Source organism: Microtus oregoni, unplaced genomic scaffold, assembly GCF_018167655.1.
Source record: "Microtus oregoni isolate MIOR12 unplaced genomic scaffold, Mior012 000012F_ref0000307, whole genome shotgun sequence".
Classification (NCBI taxonomy): Eukaryota; Metazoa; Chordata; class Mammalia; order Rodentia; family Cricetidae; genus Microtus; species Microtus oregoni.
Window position 1 is genome coordinate 46,123,376 of NW_024543071.1, and position 19,090 is coordinate 46,142,465.

A 19,090-nucleotide genomic window follows, 5' to 3' on the forward strand; every position below is an offset into this window, starting at 1 on the left:
CAGTTGTTAAGTCCCAAAGAAATCACACAGAGGTCTACATTAATCATAAAATGATTGGTACATTAGTTCAGGATTCTTATTAACTTTTATACCTTATATTAGCCCATTATTCTTGACTATGCTAGCCACGTGGCTTGGTATATCTACTGCCTTGAGCTCAGAAAAGCCTGATTCAGTAATCACACATTTATTGGAAGTTATGGCCAGCATATGTTTCTAAGAAAATGACATGCTTTTTGCTTATTATAATATAAAACACATTACAGGTATACCAAATAGTCCTACAGGTCAGGCAGTTATAGAAAGGTCAAATCATACTATAAAGGATATGTTGAACAAACAGAAAGGGATGGAAGATACCCCTAGAAATAGATTGCAAAATGCTTTATTAACTTTGAATTTTCTTAATGCTAATGAGAAAGGAACAACAGCAGCAGAGAGGCATTGGATAATGGAAAAACCTTCTGACATGAATCAACCAGCATATTTCAAGGATGTGTTGACCTCACAATGGAAACTAGGAGATGTACTCTGTTGGGGAAGGGGTTTTGTTCTTGTTTCCAAAGGAGAAGAAAAATTATGGATATCATCAAAATTAATAAAGATTCGCTTTGAAAAGGAGAAAATTATTGAAACAGAGAAATGAAAGCTTATCCACAATGGTGACAATAATACAGGTGGTAAGGAAAGCCATAGAGGGTTGGGGCAGGGTTCTGCTCTTATCTTTGCAGGAAAATACACATCATCAAAAATTCAAGAGACCCTGGATGTTTGAATGCTGACAGAAGAAAAAAATAACAAGCCACTAAGGCGCATCTAGAAAACAGAATATGGTTTATGAATCCAGGTATGGGTTACACTTACATTTATACACACACACACACACACACACACACACATTAATATATATTAATATATTCATCTTGTTTTGGAGTTGGACAATGGTTCTGTACCTCTCTAAATCCAAGTGTGTTGTTAAAAGGAACATTCAGAGTTTCTGTCTCATGTGGAGTTGAAGAATAGTTATAGTATTTACTTAGTTATGATAAAAGATAAAGTAGATAGAAATATTGTAACTATAATTCTTACTTGATAACTGTTTGTTATATGTAATTTTATTATGTTAAAGTTAAAACCTGCCTATTTACTTAAAAAGAAAAGGGGAAATGGTTTGGGAAGTCAATGGTGACCAACATGTGGTTGACTGCACTCACATAAAGCCTGACAGAGCTTGAGGAGTAATTCTAGACAAAAAAGAATAGAGTTAAGCACAGCTTAATGATAGCAGCATTTTCTCAGGTGGGCTCTGTTTGCTAGAGTCAAGCACTCTCAATTAAGAGAGGCTTTCCTGACTCAACTTTAGCTGTAAAATCTTGTAGCTCTTTTAAGAGGTCCTGCCACAAAACACTTAAATGGTGTTGAAGAAAAGCTGACCACATGCTTTTTTGGCTTTCAGATGTAGCAGGAAAAAAGCCATGCTATTTTAAAATGCTGGCATTCTGGGCTGTCTTGCCAGGGCAAGCTCTGACTCTTTCAGGCAGGAGGTAGAACTATGAAGCATTTGAGTGTGGTCTGTGAGCACACTGCTGGAGCCAGCTTGCTGGCAGGGACCTTGAAACACTGTAGAGTTGTAGCAAGGAACATGGCTCTGGCCAGTACCTCTTCCATGAGGCTGGAATATCAGAAAGCTAAGAAATGGGCTGGATCTAGCCATCAAAGCCACAGCTTTAATCCTTTCAATATTGTTTAGCAAATTAAAGACTCATATGGTCAGAAAAAGATATACAGTAAAGAGAGATTCCAAGATGAAGTATACCTCTAAATGTTTTACAGTGTATTAAAATATATACAATCTTGGGAGAGTAAAGAACAAGGTTGAAGTCCTTAAAATAAATAAAGAGAATAGTTGGGTTTGGTGGTACACACCTTTAATGCTACACTTGAGAGACAGAGGCAGGCAGACCTCTATGAGTTCAAAGTGTGGTGGCACACACCTTTAATCCTAAAGTTGAGAGACAGAAGTAGACAGATCTCTGTGAATTCAAGGTGTGGTGGCACATGCCTTTAGCCCCAGCACCTGGGAGGCAGATACAGGCAGATCTCTGTGAATTCAAGGACTACCTGGTAACAGAGGGACAGCCAAAGATACACAGAGAACCTGTCTCAAAAAGCCAAAAATTAAAAGTAAAAGAAATAGAGGTTAAAATAAAACCATGTAAAGATGAAAAAGCAAAGAGAATCTGGATAATGTATGTTATTATGTTCTCTTTGAATTGTTTGAATGCTGAGGAAGGAGACACAGCTCCTAAAACATATTTGCTTATAAATGCTGCTGAATTAATCAAAGGTAGGTATTTTGAAAATAACTTGACCTTAAAATTGAAGTCAAAAGGTATATTACTTTGGAGAAAAGGTTTTGCTTTTGTTTCCACAGAAAAAGAGAAGGTATGGACTTATTCTGAGTTAAGAAAAATCAGGTTTGATTAAGGAAGACCACCTGAGAAATCTCCAGTAGGAACAGATGGCCTGGATGTCTGAGTTCTACATCCAGAACAGGTTCAAGACTGCTGCCTGACTGATGAGAAGCCAAGGACAATGGCACTGGGTTATGATCCTACTTCATGTTCTAGTTTTGTGGGAGCCTAGCCAGTTTGGATGCTCATCTTCCTAGACCTGGATGGAGCGGGAAGGACCTTGGACTTTCCATAGGGCAGGAACCCTGACTGCTCTTTGGACTGGAGAGGGAGGGGGAGAGGAGTGGGAGGAGGGGGAGGAAAATGGGAGGCTAGGAAAAGGCGGAATTTTTTTTCAATAAAAAAAATCAATTAAAAAATAAGACTGCTGCCTGAGATGATCAAGCCTCACAGGATACTCCAGTCAGGACTTGATAATAATTCTAAATTTTCTTTAGGTCCCCATAAGATTATCAGCAAACCCAACCAGAAGAAAGTAGCTTGGAAAACTAAGCCCAAATTTCCAAAAAAAAAAAAATGGACTATAGATATTTTCATTTCTTTAGGATGTTGGTTACAAGTTTTATGGCTAATGGTTAGGAGAAAAGCTAAACAAAGGATATTAGATTCAGAGTTCTTGTTAAGTAAAACAAAAAAAGAGGGGAAAGTGGTATGGGACAATTGTATTTTGTCAATTATATTTTAAATAAATGCTGATTGGTCAGTAGCCAGGCAGGAAATATAGGCAGGACAACCAGACAGGAAGTAGAGGTGAGCCAAGGAGAACAGGAGAATTCTTGGAAGGAGGAAGCCCATTCCTCTGCAGTTTATGCCCAGCCACAGAAGAAGCAAGATGTGACTGCCTCCCTGAAAAGGATACTGAGCTATGTAGCTAATACAGACAAAAATAATGGGCTAATATAAATTATAAGAGTTAATAAGAAGCCTGAGCTAATGGGTCAATCAGTTTATAACTAATATAGACCTCTGTGTGATTTTTTTTGTGGGGGGGGTTCTTAATGACTGTGGGAACTGGGAAGGAAAGAAAAATCAGTCAACAGTCTAATGACTATATTGCAGTGAATTCATACATGTCTTGGAAGACCAAATTTGGACAGCTGTCTAAAATATCATTTAATTTATTTGTAGTGATCTCATTCACTATTTTAACCCAGAGCAATCTTATAGATGTGATATAAAAGATTAAGAGAGATTAGAGTATTATATATGCATATATATACATAGCTGTTGTTACAAAAGATATTGCTATAGTTATGGCTTCTGAAGGTCCCAGTTATAAAACTATCAGATTATCAAAGAATTGGTAATGAGGAAACACTGTCTTTTTCACCATTTTTCTTAATGATTCAAACTCCCAACATTGTGCTTGACCTAAAGTTTAATAAACAGCTAGTAGTGATTTCTTCGACAAAAACAAGAATTTCTGATCAATCTTCAAACATTCATTAAAGACAAAATATGGCTTTATTTCATTCACACAGGAAGTATAGTATGACCACCCTCACCTGATAAGTATAACAGCAAATGCAATGATAGTGGTCTGCTCCTTATTACACTACATCAAGATATTTATGAGGGCTGGAGAGATGGCTCAGTGGTTAAGAGCACGGTCTCGACTTCCAAAGGTCCTGAGTTCAATTCCCAGCAACCACATGGTGGCTCACAACCATCTGTAATGAGGTCTGGTGCCAAAAAAAGAGATATTTATGAGACAAGGTTGGTAGATTCTGGGGTATGGAACTCCATCAGGAATCTTCTCTGGAGTAATAGCCTTGTAATCTAACAATTTTCAGCCTTGCACAAGTTCTCAACTTGATACTACTCAAATGCCTATAAATAGAATAATAAAAGATGAGATGATGGCCTTTTGTAACAAGAACATTATGATCAAACTGGTCCTAAATACGATGTGGTTTCATGGCATCAAATCAATTGTTGGTTGGTATTAGTATGTTGTCTGTTTCAAAGATGTCTTATCCAAAGTTCCAGAGATGTTGGAGTGTTCCAGTAATGTGCGTGATAGCAGATAACAGTAACTCTGACGTGGTATTAGGTTGAAATCTTCTTATCTTTGGCCTTGACTAAAGATTGTCTTTTTCTGCAACCTCTTCATAGCATCTTTGATTTCCTGGTTCCTCAGACTATATATCAAAGGATTCAACATGGGGATCACCACAGTGTAGAAGACAGATGCAAATCTGTCGAAACTGGAGGAGCCACCAGAGCTGGAATGCAAATAGACAAAGATACCAGAACTATAGAATAGGGAAACAGCTGTCAGGTGAGAGGCACAGGTGTTGAATGCCTTAGACCTGCCCTTAGCTGAAGTGATCTTCAGTATGGATGAGACAATATAGCCATAGGACATCATGATGGGTAAGGCATTTGTAAGCCCAAAAAACATTGTCAATAAGAGAAGCAGAATGTGTGCAAAGAAAGTGTCAGTACAGGAGAGATTTAACAGCTGGGGCATGTCACAGAAGAAATGTTTGATGACATTAGGTCCACAGAAGTGGAGCTGCAGCAAGACACATATCTGAGATAAAGAACTTATGAGTCCTGCTGTATAGCTTCCCATCACCATGAAAACACACAGGGTGGGTGACATGATTGATGAATAGAGCAGTGGGTTACAAATGGCAACATACCTGTCATAGGCCATTGCTGTCATGAGACAAGATTCACTTAACCCCATAATGGAAACGAGAAAGTATTGAAGTAAGCAACCTACATAACCGATCGTTTGCTTTTCCTGGAAGAAGTTGGAAAGCAATTTAGGGACTGTTGAGGTGATATAGCAGAGGTCTATAAAGGACAGATTACTGAGGAAAAAATACATGGGTGTGTGGAGGTGGGAATCCATCCTTATTAAAACAACAAGGGACAGGTTCCAGGTCAGCGCTGTAATGTAAAGTGTGAGGAATATCACAAAGAGCAGGGCTGTGATTTGGGGGAAATCTGAGAATCCCAGGAGGATGAACTGAGTGATCTTGGTAATATTTCCTCCCCCAATCATTACCTCTGTGTTCCTGTTCCTAAAATAAGAAAGGAAATAATACAATGTATTGAGAACTCAAATGATATTACAACTTTATGTTAGAGACATTTTCATAAATATTCCATGAAAAAGCTGGTTTTTGTCCTTGAGAAGAGAGAGGAAGTCAGTGACTGCACCTATGAAAGAATTTGGTGAGATGAGCGTGAGAAAGAGTTGGCACTTAGAGAAACACAACGGTACTGTTAACATCCATGGCTCATTATCCTCACAGCCACAGACATGTACCAAGAGCAAACAGACATTTCAGACAGAAATGGGTTGATGAGGGGTTCCCAATGGCAAAGTTTATAATTTTAATTACTGTGGAATGAGCATGCTTTCATGGTCTCTGTATCTGATTCAATATAGGGAAATTGTTAGAGGATCAGTTATACATTGATACACTCTTGGGATGTAGTGTAACCTTGAAACTTCAAGTATAAAGTAAAAACATGAAAACAAGTGGAAACCCTTGCTATGAGAAAAAGAATAAAAATTCAATAGAAATATATGTTAATACTCACAAAATATACAGAAACAGTAGGCAACACCTTTTGTGTGGGAGATATCTTCTATACCAAGAAATGAACACCACAATACAGATGAGAAACAGGAATGCTCTTCTATTTGAATACATTTGCCTTATATAGTTACTCTTATGAATGTGACCTATGGCTTTCTGTCTTTGTCTCATCTATCTCTTTCTCTCTCTCTCTCACACACACACACACACACAATCACATTCATAGATAAATGCATAGGCACACATATGTGCAAACTCACACAGACATAAAATAAACATGCAAACATACGCAGTGTGAATCATTTCCAAAGAAACACATTAAAAACAGTTAAAACCCAAACAAAAAAGGAAGGGTGTATTTTCCCAATTTTATATATCTGCTATATTTTCATAACAATTTAAGATTTATATTTTAATAACAGAGTGAAAAAGAGAGAGAGATAGAGTGATGATATTCACTTCCTGGCAGCATATCCTTTCATCATGCTAACACTGTGCTGCCTCAGTAGTCTCGTGTATAAATGGAGATGATGAAACTGACCATCCTCTAGCACTGCTCAAGAGACTCAATGACATAAGAGGCTTACATGCAGAGCTCCGTTAATGTTAGCAATTATTTTTCTTGTGATCACCTCCCTTTAAAATGAAGGCAATGGTAGAACAAAGATGATATATCAAGGTCTTTTTGACAAAGTTAATTCCTAAAAAAAAATGGTCTGAGTCAGGATTCAATAACGGTGTTGAGAAACAGTTATTAGAATGTCTACTTCTGCCTAATATTTTCAAATGCTCAGTCGCTCAAATTGCAGATTCTCATTGCTGCATTTGTCTTCCTCCACCGCGAGCTATGTAGATGACAGTGCTGTTGATGAAGGACTGGAGGAGACTTTCTCCTTAGGGTTAAGTGTTGCATTCACTCACATTTGCATGCACCCACAAGTACAAGTGAATGTATTATCAAGTGGTCCCACTCAACTTTGCATTTGAAACTCAGTTAGACTTTAAAGATAATCTCATGTAGCCCTAGCTACCCTCATTATCTCCAATATTCTGAGTGGAAAAAGGAAAGTAACAGAATTTAAGGCACATACTTAAGTCGACAACCACCTCTCATCCAGGACCCATGCCTGATATTTTTAACATAGCATATATTCTGTTTCCTGAACAGCATATAATTTGGGTAAGTAAAAGGGAAACTGAAGAAAAATATACAGGATGTTTAAGTTAGGAGATCGCTGGAGGAAGAGTAAAAAAATCCCCATAAATCTTCTTAGATAGTGAATCCTCCTGCAAAAATGATAGACTCTCAAGATAGCTGATTCTAACTTCAAGTCTTACCCTCTGACCTTCACCCAGACTAGGGGAAGACAGAATCTTGCCAAAGGGTGAAACTGCCAATATTCCAATAATTTTACAGGAGGGGAACCAGTGTATTCCTAACAGATATTTTTGGCCATTGACCTGCCTGTCTAGTGGTGAAATAGTGAGAGAGCAGCACTGGGGATTCCTCTTAAATGTGCTGTTGAAAGCCAAAGTGGAAGGGAAAAGCCAATTATAAAATATGCTACAGACACTTGCTCTTCACCATCATGGTTGTCATGGAGATTTTTCTAATAATTACCAGGCCCAGTTTGCCATTTGCATCACTTCTTAACTTCCCCTGTGATCCTATTATGATACCAGATTGTAACTTTACTGACCTTGGAGGCATTAGATCTCCAAAGGACACAGAGATCTTCCAGTCCCAAGATCTTAATTTCTAGAAGACAAAGTTACGTTCAGAGATAATAAAGGAGTCTCCCAAGACAGCACAATTTGCTAATAGCATAATTTGATATTGATAAATATATACATACAATATAGAAAGTGCTTTATTTTATATAGGTATGCACACATTTTTTTTTTCAGATATCTGTTGTGAATCAATACAGCAGCTCTAACACGTATTGAAGAAGTCAAGGCAGTAAGTTATCTTCCAACTCATGACAAGAAACTGAAATTTAGGACGGAAAATGTCCTATCCTGATCACAACCTAGGGTGTTGGTATCATAAAGTAATAGAAATTTGTGTTGAGAACTGGCAAGATTCTCATTCAGTGAGAGTGCTTGTATCAAGCTTATGACTTAAGCTTTTGGAAACACGTGTTAGGAAGCAAGAACTCTTTCTCAAAATTAGGCATCTGTCCAGCACGCACATAAATACACACCATACATACACACATATCATTGAGAAATAGGGACAGAAAAACTAAAAATCCATAGGCTGGAAAGGATACTTTAAAGCAGTGTTTTCAGACATGACAGGATCATTGCACTTAGGAACTCATAGCAGCTATGGTTACCTGCACAGATCAAACCACACAAATTACAGCCAACATTGGGAGCCCCAAAGGAGCCCACCATTAGTTGAAGAACTTTGGGTCGTAAAAGCTGCTAAAATAGCAAAACTCAATTTCCTTCAAGGAAGTGTGCCTGAGAGGTTGCCCACACTTGGCTCTACACCCATTCTCACATAATTATCACTGAATGGACTCAGGGAAGAATACAAAAAGAGAATGGAGGGAGGCAGATTCTATGTGGAATGTCTGAAAGAGATAGAGGTGTAGCTAGTGGCTGATAAGAACAAATTTTATTTCAAACATTGTGAAACTCTCAGATAATGAGTACAGAAGGGCATATAAGAAACTCTGGAAGGAGGAAATGAAAGGGAGAAATTATATAATTATTCCCTCAAAATAAAAATATCTGGTGAATCTCTAAAGATAACACAGAAATATAATGACAACATGTAGTGTAAAATGAAATTAAGAGAAAAGAGACTAGTTACTATAATATCACATAAAGGTCTTTTGATGCTCTGTTTTAAGAAGGAAGTCTGCTTGCAAAGCTTTCATTGTTTGTTAATTTGTTAACTTGAATGTGGCACAGTCTCATACTGTAGTCCAGGCTAAGATGGATGTACCCAGGTAGGCCTAAAGCCTATGGAAATCTTTCTGCCTTATTTTCTATTTATTGTTCTCTCATTTATTACATCCATTTTTCCCAATCACCCCCACAAACTCCCTTCTCCACCAGATCCACCTTTCCTCCATTTCACTTCAGAAAAGAGCAGGTTGCCCAGGGAATTTAATCCCTGAAACCCCAAGGTACAAATCAGGAGCAGAAGGAGAAAGAGCATGAGCAAGGAACTCAGGACCGCGAGGGGTGTACCCACACACTGAGACAATGGGGATGTTCTTTCGGGAACTCACCAAGGCCAGCTGGACTGGGTCTGAAAAAGCATGGGATACAACCAGACTCACTGAACATAGCAGACAATGAGGACTACTGAGAACTCAAGAACAATGGCACTGGGTTTTGATCCTACTGCACGTACTGGCTTTGGGGGAGCCTAGGCTGTTTGGATGTTTACCTTACTAGACCTGGAAGGAGGTGGGAGGTCCTTGGACTCCCCACAGTGCAGGGAACCCAGTCTGCTCTTCAGGCTGATGACAGAGGGGGAGTTGATTGTGGGAGGGGGAGGGATATGGGAGGTGGTGGTGGGGAGGAGACAGACATCTTTAATAAATAAATAAATAAATAAGAAGAAAAAAGAAAAAAAAATAAGTTGCTTACAGAGTGCATCCATTTACTCAGGTAGTATTTTATTCTTCTGTGGTCTTTGATGGAGCTGAAGACTCCATAATTATAGTTTTCCATATTTATGATTAAAGATAAATAAGATATGAAACTTGACACTAACAAAGATAAAGTAGATGATAAATTCTTTGCTTTAATTTTACCAAGTACAAATAGAATAAATATTATAGCTGTAATTCTTCCTTGATACCTATTTTGTTATATGTAATTTTGCAATATTAAAATTAAACCTTTCTTTGTAATTAGGAAGAAAAGGAGAAGTGATACGTGATGTTCTTCTGTATTCTGTGAATATGTGTTGCTGAGTAAAGCTGTTTGGGCCTATGGCAGGGAATAATAGAGTTAGGAGGAAAATCTAGACAGAGATACAAGTAAAGAATGGCAGGATGTGGGGAGATACCAGTGGGCTGCCAGGACAACAAGATAAACTAGTGAACAGCTATCACCACAAAGACAGGAAGTTTTACACAGATTATTAGAAATGGGTTAATTTGTATGTAAGAACTAGCATGTAATAAGCATGAGATATCATCCAAGAAATAACAAATATTGAGTAGGGTTTCCCTCTGTATGTTGTGAATATCATTGGTTAATGAAGAAACTGCTTTGGGCCTATAGCAGACAGAGCTACTCGAGAACAGAGTTCTGCAGGAAAAACTAAACTGAATGCTGGGAGAAAGGAGGCAGAGTCAAGAAGAAGGCATGTAGTCCCATCGGAGACAGACGACAGAACTTTAGCCAGTAAGCCACAGCCACATGGTGATACACAGATTATTAGATATGGGTTAAATTAAGATGTAAGAGTTAGCCAATAAGAAATTAGAACTAATGGTCCAAGCAGTGATTTAATTAATACAGTTTCTGTGTGATTATTTCAGGACCAACAAGTGGCCTCCCTCCTACAAATATTAAGGCTCAAAATAATTATTTTATAAGCAGATACGAAGATCAGTGGCAGGAGATGAAACCAGACAAGCAGGATGGGAAAGGACAGAATAAAGCCTTCTGACCACACGTACCCTCACAACAAAGCTTCAGAGGCAATCTATTATGGTAAAGGGTCCAAAAATCAAGTAAAAGAGTGAGAGACAGGCACCATTCCTGTGGTTAAGAATCACCAAGAACAACAACCTATAGGATTATAACATATATGCAGAGGACCTTTATCTGACACATACAGGGTCCCTGATTGCTGCTTTTGTGTCTGAAAGCCCCAATGACCTCAGCTAGCTGATTCTGTGGGCAGTGGTTTTTTTCTCCCTATCTTATTAATGTTGGGGTTATAGGTATAAAGCACTCATCTTGGCTCTGGAATAATATTAACATTCTATTGTTTTTTTCATGGACATGTTTATCACTGCACTATTACAAATATTTATATCTCATGACTGTGAACCAAGTTATTGTGTAAGTCATCATAATGGTAAAGGGCAAAAGCTCCCATGCAATACTGGGAAATATCAGCTTAAATTGTTAGGTATTATACTAGGACCATTTTATTACTTTTTAAAAACATGCCTTAAAGGGACTCCAAACTACTGAACATATATAGACAATAAGAATGTGTTATATCTTGTGTGTTTTTAATCTCATTAATTTTGAATGTCCAATGACTTAGACTCTATTGCAATGAATTCATACAAGTCTTGGAAGGCCAAATTTGTGCAGCTGTTTAAAATATCAATATATGTTTATGTGTTGATCTTATTCACTATATTAACCCAGAGCAATCTTGTGGGTGTGATATAGAAGATTAAGAGAGATTAGAATCTTAATGTGTGTGTGTGTATGTATTATAGCTATTGGTCCAAAAGATATTGATATACGTCATGGCTTTTGAAGGTCCCAGTAATAAAACTATCAGATTATCAAAGAATTGGTACTGAAGAAACACTGTCTTTTTCACCATTTTTCTTAATGATTCAAACTCCCAACTTTGTGCTTGACCTAAAGTTTAATAAACAGCTAGTAGTGATTTCTTCGACAAAAACAAGAATTTCTGATCAATCTTCGTAAAAAAAAACATTAAAGACAAAATGTGGCTTTATTTCATTCAAACAGGAAGTATAGTATGACCACCCTCACCTGATAAGTATAACAGCAAATGCAATGATAGTGGTCTGATCCTTATTATACTACATCAAGATATTTATGAGACAAGGTTGGTAGATTCTGGGGTATGGAACTCCATCAGGAATCTTCTCTAGAGTAATAGACTTGTGATCTAACAATTTTCAGCCTTGCACAAGTTCTCAACTTGATACTACTCAAATGCCTATAAATAGAATAATAAAAGATGAGATGATGGCCTTTTGTAACAAGAACATTATGATCAAACTGGTCCTAAATACGATGTGGTTTCATGGCATCAAATCAATTGTTGGTTGGTATTAGTATGTTGTCTGTTTCAAAGATGTCTTATCCAAAGTTCCAAAGATTTTGGAGTGTTCCAGTAATGTGCTTGATAGCAGATAATAGTAACTCTGACGTGGTATTAGGTTGAAATCTTCTTATCTTTGACCTTGACTAAAGATTGTCTTTTTCTGCAACCTCTTCATAGCATCTTTGATTTCCTGGTTCCTCAGACTATATATCAAAGGACTCAACATGGGATCACCACAGTGTAGAAGACAGATGCAAATCTGTCAAAACTGGAGGAGCCACCAGAGCAGGAACACAAGTAGACAAAGATACCAGAACTATAGAATAGGGAAACAGCTGTCAGGTGAGAAGCACGGGTGTTAAATGCCTTAGACCGACTTTAGCTGATTTATTTTTATAAAGGACAGACCATATAGCTGTAGGATATCATGATGGCTAAGGCATTTGTAAGCCCAAACAACATTGTTAATATAGCAAGCAAAACCTATGCAAAGAACGTGTCTGTGCAGAATTGATTTAACAGCTGGGGCATGTCAGAGAAGACATGTCTAGTGACTTTAGATATACAGAAGTGGACCTGCAGCAAGGCACATATCTGAGATAAAAAAAAAAACTTATGAGCCCTGCTGTGTAGCTTCCTATCACCATGTGAGAACATAGGGTGGGTGATAAATGGCAGCATACCTGTCATAGGCCATGGTTGTCATGAGGCAAGATTCGCTCAGTCCCGTAGTGGAAAAGATAAAGTATTGAACAATGCAGCCCATAAAGCTGATAATTTGCTTTTCCTGGAAGAAATTGAACAGCGTATTTGGGACTGAAGAGTTGATACAGCATATGTCTACAAAAGATGAATTTCTGAGGAAGAAACACATGGGTGTGTGCAGCTGGGAATCCATCCTTATTAAAGCAAGAATGGACAGGTTCCAGGTCAGCGCTGTAATGTAAAGTATGAGGAATATAACAAAGAGCAGTGCTATGATTTGAGGGAACTGAGTAATCTCGTCAGAGGATGAACTGAGTAATCTCAATAATATTTCTTCCCCCAGCCAATAACTCAGGTCTCCTGGCCCTTGAATAAGAAAAGAAATAGAAATATGCATTGCTGACTCAAGTGAATTTATAACATTATTTTAATGAGAGTCATTTTTAAACAAATAGCAACTTTGTAAAACAATGCCTAAGGAATGATGTGATCCTCACACACATAAACATGAATACAAATATACAAATAAGTATATACACAAGCCTGTGAGTAGGCACACAGAGACTAGGATCATACAGTCGTGATTTATAATTCTGGCACATAAATAACATATGTTTATGTGATGTTATGAAATCTGTATTCCTAGAAAACTGTCACATGAAGATTTCCAAAATAAACTTTAAGATATCATTTCCTGACATTGGTTTAGAGTACTAATACTGTTAAAAATTACTTATCATATTCATAATAATTTCCACAAATTTGCTTAACAAAGTATCTCAAAACTGGCCTGGATCATAGTGTCATGATTTGTTCTTCTGACAGATTTTGGGAACATAAAATCTTATCTACCTAGAAAGGTTTAAAATTGATCTTCTTATGGAAGTGTCATATGAGGGGCTTCAGAAGAAGGTGGGTAATACCCATTCTTGATCCCAAATGATGTCTCATTTGTGAATATACACCTCTAAAAAACAGGACAGTCAGATTAATTTTATTGATTTGGCAATTCAGTTCTGATTCCCCTTGCTCTGTATTAAATTATCCCACTGGCTTCAAAAAAAAAATAATCTTGAGCACTTACTGTAGAGACAACAGCCGAAGTCCATGACTAGAAAGTAGCTGAGATGCTAGAGCCAGCGAGGCTCAGCCTGCACAGGGGTGAACATTGGCTGTCCCCAGATTCTGATTGTTATTATCTCTGATTGTCAACAATCATGACTAAGAGTTACACCTTGGGAGAGTGATACCAGGTCTCCAAGTTCCTTAGATGTCTTCAGCCATATACTCAGTGAAACACAATGACTCCAGGCAGCTGTAGATTCATAATCAGCACCCATGCAGATCAAACCACCCAGAGACAATGAAATCAAATGAAAAGACCTTATTCTTTGGACTTTTCTTGACTTTGAGAACACAGGGTCCATAGACAGTCATGAACTAAAGGGCTTTGACACAGAAAAGGCTTAAAGCAGATATTTTCTCTCTGAAATACTCCAGAAATATTTTTGTTCTGACAGTTATAATGTTAGAGGTCTCTGTTTCATTAGAAATAATACTTATTCCCTATGTTCCATGAAAAAACACTGTTGTCCCTCAGGAGTAAGAGCCAGCCAGTCATAGCACCTATGAAAGATGTCACAGAGATGAGCATGAGAAAGAGTCAGCACTTAGAGGAAAGCAACTGTACTGTTATCATCCATGGCTTGCTAGCCTCACAGTAACAGACATGCACAAAAGACCAAATTGAGATTTCGGAAAGAAATGGGTTGATAAGGAATTTCAAATGACAAATTAATAATTTTAGCTAATGTGGGAAGAGCATGCCTTCATGATCTCTGAGGTCTGGTTCACCATAGGAAAATTATTAGAGGATGCATTATATACTGATACACTCTTGGGATGGAGTGTAATTCCAAAATATAAAGTATAAAGTAAAGATACAAAAATAAGTGGAAACTATGGTTAGGAGAAAAAGAATAAAAACTCACTTCAATGTAAGTTAATTCTAACAAGATATACAGACGGTGCACAACACCTTTTCTGTGGTAGCAATCTTCTAAAGCAACCAGGAATGGGCACTGATAAGTGCAAGGAATGCTCCTCTTTCATGTATAAGTTTTCCTTGCCTAATTACTCTCATACATGTGGGCTATGTCTCTCTGTTTTTATCTCTCTCTCTCTTTCTTTTCACACTCACATACATAAATAAACACACAGGCACTCATCAGCACACACACATACTCTTTTTACTAATGTTCTGCATCTTGCGAGACAGTTTAAAATAGAAAAGCTGTAAAAGTTTCAACTGTATAAACACAGCTTATCTCATAAGAACATGGCAAGCTTAATGAAATGTGATGAGAATAATAAATATGTATGTATTTCTGAGTGAGAAAAGTTTGAGAAACTTACATGGACAGCTAGGAGAGTATTAGCCATGTCTGGAGTGGGTGTGTCTGATAACTCCATTGTTAAATATGATGTTTCAGGGATGACCAAAGGCCACAATGGAGAGCCATTTGGGGAAATAGATAAGAACTCCTGAGAAAATTGGGAACTTGGTGAAGGGAGAAGTGAGGGTGAAAGGCGAGGGGGAGTGAAGAAGGAAAGGGGGAGGAGAACATAAGGGAATAGGATGGCTGAGATGAAGGAAGGACAGAGTGGGAGAGTGGGAAAAGAGATATATTATATGAGGGAGCTATGGTGGGGATAACAAGAAACCTTGCACTAGGGAAATTTCCAGAATCCACAAGGATGACCCCAGTTAAGACCCTAATGATGTGGGATGTCCTTCTGTATATGTGTTGCTATATTTGTTGATAAATAAAGCTGCTTCAGCCTATGGCAGAGCAGAATAAAGCCAGATGGGAAATCCAAGCAGAAATATAGGGAGAGAGTAGGTGGAATCAGGGAGATGCTGTGTAGGTGCTTATGGATAAAGATGCCAGCCACCAGCCAGAATCTTACCAGTAGGCCACAACCTCATGGCAATACACAGATAAATAGAAATGGGTTAATTTAAGATTTAAGAGTTAACTAGAAATATGCCTAAGCTATTAGTAAAACGGTGTTGTAATTAATATAGTTTCTTCATAATTATTTGGGTTTGGTGGCCAGTAATGAACGAGCAGTCTCCACCTACAGAATGGTACCCAAATGACTGGGGCTAACAAGCATGGCTTGCCACCCACTCTAGGTCTAAGTCCTTGTATGCCCACTTGGGTTTAAGAGGAAAGTATCTAAGAGCATGGCACTCAGCATCTGCTCCTGGGAAATCAGCTGAATCAGGTTTGCTAGTCATGCACAGGCAGAAAATCATGGCAGATTCCTGCCACCATACACAGAGATATTTGCAGGCCTTGCAGTGTACTGCATAGCAGATTTAGCTTTTACTCAGATAAAAAGGTTTTATGTGCCGCATTCTCCTTCCCTGAATTGAGATGGTGAGCTCAGCTCCTACCTGGCAGTCCCAGAGCTGGTGGTAAAGGTACCTCTACCATAGGCAGAGAGAGTCGGAGCCAGCATCCAGGGCCTCTGAGACTACACTGCTTGCCATTTTAAAATGCTCCTTGTCAGAAAAGGATTTCAGATACACAATAAAGACAGATTCAGACAAAAATAAACCTCTGAATAGATCATAGTGTGTTTAAAAACTACACATAGGCTTTGGAGATAGAGGGAAAAGAGTATGGATAGTTATAAAAAGAAGTAAAGTCTTTAAAGAGACAGTGAAAGTAATATAAAAGAGTACAGACCTTCATAGATTAAAGATATAAAGAAAAATAAACTATGTAAAGATGAAAATACACAGTTTGGATTATATATATTACTGTGTTTTATTTAAATTTTTGACTGTGAATGAGTTAAGTACAGAGAGGCATTCTATTGTACAGCTGTTAAGATAAACCACCATATATATTTTAAAGGTGTCTTGACTTGAAAATTTGGGTCTAAGGATATGTTGCTTTAGAAAAGAGGTTCGGTTTTTGTTTCCACAGAAGATGAGAAACTGTAGATTCTGTTTTTATAACATGGCTTGATGGAACAAGACCCCTCCCAGACAGCTCTGTGAGCCCTAGAAATGTTTGGCACAATAAACAGCAGGAAATAGTTTGGAGAAAACTGCTCCCAAATTCCCAAAATGATTTTTTATGGATGTTTGTTCTTACTTAAAGAGGGATAAGATATGGAGATAAATATTTTGCATTGGTATGGATCTTGGTCTATTGATATAAATTTAAGCTTAACTTGGTTACACTGTGTATATTTACTTCTGCTCTTGTTTAAGGTATTATGTATGTGTAGCTCATTTAAAAATGTAATGTATTATTAAAACTTACAGATTAATATAAAGTCATTTATAATAGTTAAACTTGTAGCCATGTTAGTTAGGTTTTCTAGATGTACAGAGATATATTTCAGATGGATAGGTATTCTTCAAACCTTTCAAATATTAACACAATATGGCATTTGAGGGAGAACATGAGCAAAGAAGTCGGGACCACGAGGGATGCACCCACCCACTGAGACAGTGGAGCTGATCTATTGAGAGCTCACCAAGACCAGCTGGACTGTGACTGAAAAAGCATGGGATAAAACTGGACTCTCTGAACATGGCGAACTATGAGGGCTGATGAGACGCAAAGGACAATGGCACGGGGGTTTGATCCTACGTAATGTGATGGCTTTGTGGGAGCCCAGCCAGTCTGGATGTTCACCTTCCTAGATATGGACGGAGGTGGGAGGTCCTAGGTCTTACCACAGGGCAGAAAACCCTGACTGCTCTTTGGACTGGAGAGGGAGGGGGAAAGGAGTGGGGGGAGGGGGAGAAGGGTGAGAGGAGGGGGCTTAGGGGGGAAAGGAGGGGGAGGGAAATGGGAGGCTGGGAGGAGGTGGAAACTTGTTTTTTTTTCTCCTTTTCTCAATAAAAAAAATAAAATGTTTTAAGAACTTATGAACCTTTATGACAATGAGATACATCTGTTCCTGGCCACATCCAATCTACATCAGAGGATGATAGGCTTCAAAGAGGCTCTTTATAGAGTTTTTTTAGCCATTTGAGCAAGAAACTGATCTTTCCTGGACTGCTTGATAGTATGATGTATGAACTGGACATACAGGATCCACAGAAAAATGACTGCTGAGCTTGCCTAAAGGTGAGACAGCCCTTCAAGCTTCCTGCTTCATTAAAAAGTCTACCAGACATTCTGCAGGATACAGAAGAAAGTGTCTGAAAACAGATAATAGTGGTAAAACATTCTTTCAAATTTCCTGCTTCATGGAAAACTTTGATGGATACTACAGGCCTATAGGCTGAAGATAGATGCCCCGGTGTTATAGAACTTTGGGTGACTGCCCAGGCAATGACATGTCTGTCATTTCTAGAGTATTGGAAGTTGCTTAAAATGAACTTCCTGTTTACGTAGGTAATATTATATCTTTCTTGGGTCCTTGAAGAGTTGAAAACAGATAATTATAGTTTTTCTTAGTTATGATAAAGGATGAATTAGATATAAAGCTTTAGACTCATAAAGATAGGATAGATAATAGAGTGTTTTCCTTATTTCGTAAAATGTAAATGGACTAAATATTGTAACTATAATTCTTGTTTGAAAACTGCTTTGTATATGTTAAAATTGAAACCTTTTTCATTAGACAGAAAAGGGAAAATAATGTGGGATGTCCTTCTATATAGGTGTTTCTTTATTGGTTGATAAATAAAGCTACTTTGGCCTATGGAAGAACAGAATAAAGACAGGCAGGAAACATAAACAAAGATATAGAGAGAGGAGGCAGATTCAGGGAGAAGTTATGTCCTTACCAAAGGAGAAAGGCACCAGCCCCGCCAAAACTATACTGGTAGGTCATGGCCTTTTAGGAGTTTGCAGATTAATAGAAATGGGTTAATTTAAGATGTAAAAGTTAGCTAGAAATATGCCTAAGTTATTGACCAACCAGTGCTGTAATTAAAATAGTTTCTGTGTAATTATTTGGTCTGGGTTACTGGGAATGAATGAGCAGTCCACACCTACACCCTAAGCAATAGTAGAGAGGGTAACTGAACTGGCCTTTACCTGTAATCAGATTGATGACTTCCTTAATTGTCATCATAGAAACTTTATCCAGTAACTGATGGAAGCAGATGCAGAGATCCACAGATAGCACTGGGCCGAGCTCCCAGAGTTCAGTTGAAGAGAGCGAGGAGTGATAATATGAGCAAAGGGATCAAGATCATGATGGGATACCCACATATACAGCTTGCCTGAGCTAGTAGGAGCTTTCTGACTATGGATTGACAGCAGGGGAATGTGCATGAGCCCAACCTA

The 19,090-nt window shown here is 38.0% G+C and overlaps 1 protein-coding gene and 1 pseudogene across 1 annotated transcript; both read right to left on the minus strand.

The window, feature by feature from the left end:
• Positions 1–4,539: 4,539 nt before the first annotated feature.
• Positions 4,540–5,490, minus strand: LOC121454740 (olfactory receptor 5AN1-like). Its single transcript, XM_041662168.1, has one exon. It carries the CDS (start codon positions 5,488–5,490, stop codon positions 4,540–4,542), a length of 951 nt encoding a protein of 316 aa, XP_041518102.1.
• Positions 5,491–12,183: 6,693 nt separating this feature from the next.
• On the minus strand, positions 12,184–18,632 carry LOC121454741 (annotated as a pseudogene).
• Between the last annotated feature and the right edge of the window lie 458 nt (positions 18,633–19,090).

Coding starts and splice junctions, on each gene's coding strand:
- LOC121454740 (XM_041662168.1), bottom strand. CDS start 5,490: ATGATTGGGGGAGGAAATATTACCAAGATCACTCAGTTCATCCTCCTG.